Source organism: Penaeus japonicus, unplaced genomic scaffold, assembly GCF_977035675.1.
Source record: "Penaeus japonicus unplaced genomic scaffold, GWHDUDI00000001_assembly GWHDUDI00000015, whole genome shotgun sequence".
NCBI classification, from domain to species: Eukaryota; Metazoa; Arthropoda; class Malacostraca; order Decapoda; family Penaeidae; genus Penaeus; species Penaeus japonicus.
In genome coordinates, this window is record NW_028234417.1 from 1,648,308 (window position 1) to 1,654,199 (window position 5,892).

At 36.1% G+C, this 5,892-nt stretch overlaps 1 protein-coding gene across 2 annotated transcripts in view; it reads right to left on the bottom strand.

Moving 5' to 3' along the window:
- Positions 1-849: 849 nt before the first annotated feature.
- TRAM (translocating chain-associated membrane protein 1) overlaps positions 850-5,892 on the bottom strand; it is a 6,134-nt gene continuing 1,091 nt past the window's right edge. The window contains exons 2-9 of one of the 2 annotated variants that reach the window (XM_043019002.2): positions 4,662-4,835; positions 4,431-4,546; positions 4,175-4,316; positions 3,962-4,041; positions 3,697-3,806; positions 3,416-3,560; positions 2,746-2,903; positions 850-2,538 (exon numbers count right to left, since the gene is read on the bottom strand). In XM_043019002.2, coding sequence (XP_042874936.1) covers positions 2,468-2,538; positions 2,746-2,903; positions 3,416-3,560; positions 3,697-3,806; positions 3,962-4,041; positions 4,175-4,316; positions 4,431-4,546; positions 4,662-4,835 — 996 coding nt within the window. In that variant the 3' untranslated portion in view covers positions 850-2,467. Of the gene's footprint in view, positions 2,554-2,745; positions 2,904-3,415; positions 3,561-3,696; positions 3,807-3,961; positions 4,042-4,174; positions 4,317-4,430; positions 4,547-4,661; positions 4,836-5,892 lie in introns of both variants that reach the window. The other variant, XM_043019004.2, reaches the window with a different exon arrangement.

Below are 5,892 nucleotides of genomic sequence, written 5' to 3' on the forward strand. Positions count from 1 at the left end.
CTATCATTGGCTGCCTATAAGTGGGAAAAAAGATAGCTCAAATGACCCAAGTTGACCCTCAAAAAAAAAAAAAAAATGATTCTCCACAAGATCATATGTTGTGTATGTATTAATTAGCACATGCCTTTTTTTTCTTACTTAGGTGGCTCCACAAATGCTTAGTCACCAAAGAGTTAGTTACCAGACCTACATGACCATGTATTTATTACATTTATTTAATTTGTCAGAATGTTTTATTTTCTAATAATATGGACATTATATTAGAAAACAAATTAAAATCAGGCATCAAGTTCAGTGATATGCAGGGGTTGGGAGATTGAGAAAAGGGTATTTATGTCCAAGATACGACCAATGGGTCTTATTCCAAGTATCGGTGTGCATCAACTGGGGATTTGCATTTTTTATGCAGCAAAGCCACAGGTTTTTGAAAACAAGCTAGCCTATAGAATTCCTTCAAGCTCTGCAAGGTACTTGGGTCCATTCTCATGTAGTTGGTCACCCTCACCCATCTTGTAGTGACATCATGAGAAGCCTTATCCATTTTCTTTATTTAACCACTTGACCTCATCCCCTATTTTGAATCCCATAGCAGTTATTATGCTATGCTGCACTATACTTAACTTTATGGTTTGTGACAAAGCTTTCTGTGAGAAATGGTGATGCCACACCTGACCCAACTGATCATTTGATCTTACTACTAACTGGCAAATCACCACCATGTAGACACCAACCAAGTTGCAGCCAAGTGACTTCATCCAGTGAAGGGACAAAACCCAACAGGCACTGCAAGCTGTAAGCTGATGGCTAAATGTACTACTTTTTTGAAAAGGAAAATGAGAAAAAATCGAGTTTAATCAACTATTTAATGGACAACAACTTTTCCAAAATACTCTTTACCACTGAAATCTCATATCAGACATTTAGACCTCGCACATGCATACTGACATTATCTGCATGACATCTACTCTAAAACGTTCTGATACCATATTCCAAGCAAGGAACTTTTCCTGAATATCTCAAGAATTATAACACCTTGTCAAGCAAAAGTTATCAAGAGTTACCACAATGTTTCCAGCGTTGTGGTATCAAGATAAAGGCTCTTATAAAAAGTTTTCCCTTAGTTTTTAACATTTATCAAACCAAAGGCTAATAATCCATATGTCAATCTTTCATAGGAAAAACAAAAACAAAGAAAAAAAGTCATACTTAAAGCCTTGAACTCCAACAGATTTCACAAAACAGATTTTCACAAAATATTAGGCAGATATATATATATATAAAAATAAACCTTCCCAAAGCCCCCAAATTTAAATTTATTGATGTGCACAATACTAATTTTAACAAACACAAACAGAAAAACCTATAATTAAGTATTTCCTCAGTTTCAAAAATAAGCCATTTACTTTTTGTGCAGACTTGAAGGATGCAAGCCAAGATAAAAAGGATGGAAAGTTCATTTAGCACAAAATATAATATATAAAATCCTATAATGAAAAGGAAGGCATGAGATGCATACTAAATCATGTCACTAACTGCTTTTGCAACTCAAAACCATGTCGAGTCAACATTTGTTTACTGTTGCCTACTCAAATTTGCAAGATGCCAGTAATGATATAATCTTCCATTTGTTTAATAGTGTTGTACAGAGGTTAGTAATGGTGGTGTGCATAATTGAACGCACAAGCTGCAGGAAATTTATGGTTGACTATGTAAAACAGCATTTCTAAGCTAAAAATGGAATGGTTGACTACCATACTTAGACTGGCAGGCATACGTCATTGTGCGATGTTTCCCTTTAAAAAGTGGCCTCCGGCGAGATTCAATTGATAATTGGCTACTAGTTAAGTTTCACAGAAACTCCTTAATTGCGCAGGTTCTACACAAGAAATTTTAATGAGAATTCTCTAACATTTTCACAACCTCTTATTGCCGCCATCTAAGTTGTAGGGGACTACTTTGAAAAGAAATGTATTAAATACATCTATAAAAGATATAAATATGAAGACTTACAATAATTACAAATCTCCTTCAATTCGGTTACCCTTAAAATAAATCCTCCATATAACATTTGTCCTAACAGCTTTTCACCCCAGTTAATTACAATTGTAATTACAGGGTCATCATAAGTATTACCTTTAGCACATAATTTGGCTCCCAGCACTATTACTTCTGATTAAATAAATATATTTATAAGATTTTTTTTAATTTTTAAGGGAGCATATAAAAGTTCTGATGTAAATACTTAAATATACAAGATTTGGGAGTGAGAGAGAGCTTAGTTCAATTACAAGTTCTATAAATTCATTCTGAAGCAAAAAGCTTGAACTGAAGGTGGAAAATAAATTTGTGAACAGTTTGTGTACAAGCAAGTATCTGAAACCTTACAAACCAGGTTTCCATTTGAATATTTCCATGATTTCTGACACTTGCAGATCTATTGCTGGTTTTTATCTTCTCTTCATCCTTTTCACTTCCTCTTGCGTGTCTGCTGGTCCACTTCCGGCAACTCATTGACTTCCTCCTCAGAATAGCGCTTTGCTGAAACATCATGTCCTGCTTACATTAGTGGCTTACCACAGTCTACAATTTAGTTAAGCTACTTTGGGTGTGACTAGAAAGACTATTTCAACTTAATTATTTACGTGGTAAACTTTTACAAAAGGCAAAAGAAGAGAAATATAAAAATACAAACTAAAAAGTTTAAATGTGAATATGAAAACAAGACCACATGGTCTGTATACTTACAGTCATCCTTCTTGTTCCTCTTTGACTTCCTCTCAGTGACCCTCTTGCGTGTCACTTGAGCCAGGGCTTGTCGCTCACGCATCTGGCGCAGGTGGAAGTGGATGAAGTTCCACATCATCCATGCCTGGATAAGGCATACTGCCACTAGAGCATTAAGTCTGATGGAAAAAATAAAAACATTTGTTAATAAAATACCTCCATTTTCGATTGGTACAGATGAACTTGGTAAAGCTATGTAACTAAAGCATTAGCAGGCAGGCAATTGAAAATTTTCTCAATTTCTGAAGCACTTCCAAAGAAGAAATGATCAGTCTCTTTGGCATTAACATACCTTCATGAATGGACTGTCAATTCCATGTTTTAAGTCAGAGGTAACAAAGATAAAAGTAAAAAATGAATCAAGAATAAGCTATGCATTATGAAATTATCTCTTAGAATGCAACTTAAAGGAAATCAGATATTGCTTTGCAAGGGAAAACCAATTGTTAAATTCTACATTTCCATTGCATTCATTGTATCAATGAAAAGAAACACAGTAAAGAGTACACAACTTGCCTGGCTACAACAGATTCACATCCTAATAATCAAGTAAAAATGAAGTTCAAAATCATCTCTTTCCAGTTAGGAAAAATGAATCTGCTGAACCTTATTTGGAAGTAAAAAAAATCACCTAATTATGGGAGTATTGAAATTTCCACTGGCGATGTCCAGAGCCTGGTCCTCGTTGATGGCTAATCCGTAGTGGAAGGTCAGGATGGCCACGATGATGCTAGCAAGACGGCACACCACAAACAGCACATTCCAGACACGGAAACCTGGAACACAAAGAAATCTGAATTTATAACTTGTTACTGGATTGCAAGCGTCTCTTTTTTTTGACCCGTTGATTAGTAATCAATCTTGGCGTTTCAAACAAGGAAAGGTTAGTAAAATATTTGAAAACTAACTCACCTGTATTAGCAATGCTGGTCTTCTCAGCAAAGTAAAGAAGGCGGCAGGCATGTAGGACAGCTTCTTCAATGAATCTCAGGGTCAGCAGAACAAGGCCTACATGTGTGAAGCTGCAAAAGAATTTTTAAAAAATCAAATTTACATAAACAGAGGTTTAAAACCAAAAATAAGTATTAATATAAACATCAATTGAAATATAAGCTCTACAATTTCATTATTGATATTTTCAAATATGGTACAATAAACCACAAAATTGTATGCTCACTTCAGCACATAAGCAGCAGCACAAAATGCCAAGTATAAAGTAGCATGCTGAATTCTAGCTGGCATGTCTTCGCGTTTCGTCTGCGAATAGAAAAGAAAAAGAACATAATTAATACTATCTAGAAATCAGCATTACATATCTGTAGATCTGTAGACATTAAATTCATGAAAAAAAATTCAGAACACTTGAACCAATTAAATCATAAGTACAAACCTTTTGGAAGTAGAGTTCAGGATAACAATGAAGCCAATAAGACATCTGAATTATGAAGAAGAACTTGAGCATGAATGACATCTGGGCGTGACCAAGTGGGTAATCTGCCCAGAGAGAAGTAATGTCCGACACCAGGTTGTCCCTGTAAACAAAAACATCACAATCAGAAATGTCCAAGCACAGTGCCAAAGGATTCAATAGAAACAAATGGTCTACCTTCTAATTGTTTGGCAATGTCTGAACACGTGAAACTCACTTAACAAGAATGTTGATGCCCCAGGCAGCGGAAACGGCAGTGAAGATGAGCAGCTGGCCAGACTCGTTGAACTTGCTATGCTTAGTCTTGCTCAGGTGTAATCTGCGGTTCACTTTCTGCAATCAACCACACCCTACTTTAGTACAATATCTCTCTCGATATCCTACCACCAATTGCAAATCTTGAAAGGTTACAGGTAAAAGAAAATGAGTAAAAACCATCCATACTTACATCAAGTACATATTCCTGGATAATTGCATGCATCACAATGGATATAAGGGAGTAGAAGAATACTGCAGCCAAGTCCTTGTTGCCATAGGTGTATGTCATGGGAGTTTCAGTCGTTTCCATATCAGTTGCATTGTGTTGGACTGCAATGAAGACAGAGGCCAAGGGTGCTGTTGCCTGTAAAATAGAAGATTTATATCAATACATACGATCGCCAAAATTTCTTCAAACATACCTAAATCAGTAAAACCAGTTTGCCTTGCCACATGAGATGACCAATTTCTTACATTTAGAAAGCATAACAAACATTTAAAACTTGATTAGATGCAAGTCATGTCAAATCCAGAGCAGAAAGAGGTAATAGAAAGTACCACCAATCTAGTTAGACTAACAGGGTCATTGACCCCTCAACCACCATCACCGACAGAGAAACATTTTCTTTGACCACTTGATTCTTACCGAGTGAACACTTCAGCACATTTACACTTATTGACTGATGGCACTTATACATGTCATGGCGAGGGTGGGCCTAAATTCCAGATGGCACCTATGAATACCGTGACAATGAAAGTTACCCTACGTCGTGGGTGTCCTATGGGCGAGGAGATTTTGTGGCATCCTATAAACATTACCGGATTACTTTTGGGCCCAAATTTATACCTAAGCAATATCAAAGGCACTACAGTCCCAAATTTGTACCTCCCTCACTAACCAATTCCCACAATTGCAAATATCTTACAATGCCTCATAATGCGCCATATGGTGGATTGTTTGAGCACATTTTCTGAATTTATTCCAAGATAGTCTAGATGTAAATTACCAATCCCTTTCCATTACTACTTTCCCTTCACTGACAACAGGAGCACATGATAAATATACACTTTTACTCATGAATATGATTACCATCGTACTTTCACCATTTAATTCAAAGCAATTTACCTAACTGAAAATCATAAACATGTCTAGCAACTGTTTAAAAATAAGACTTAGCATCAGCTGGGAAGTAATAAGCAGTCACCAGTGGATATATTCCAATTTGTTTGGCCAGACGCCGCATGTGGCCGTGCCGCTTAGCTGTTTATCTTAGTTTTTCACTTGCAGAAATGTTTTAGGTTCGTAAATATCAGAAACAGGTTGGACTATGTCTTAGTATTCAATGTTGTGTATCTATATCAATAAAGCGTGAAATGTGGAAGAAAAAAAAAAAAGGTTAAATTTCATATTGCTATTTGCA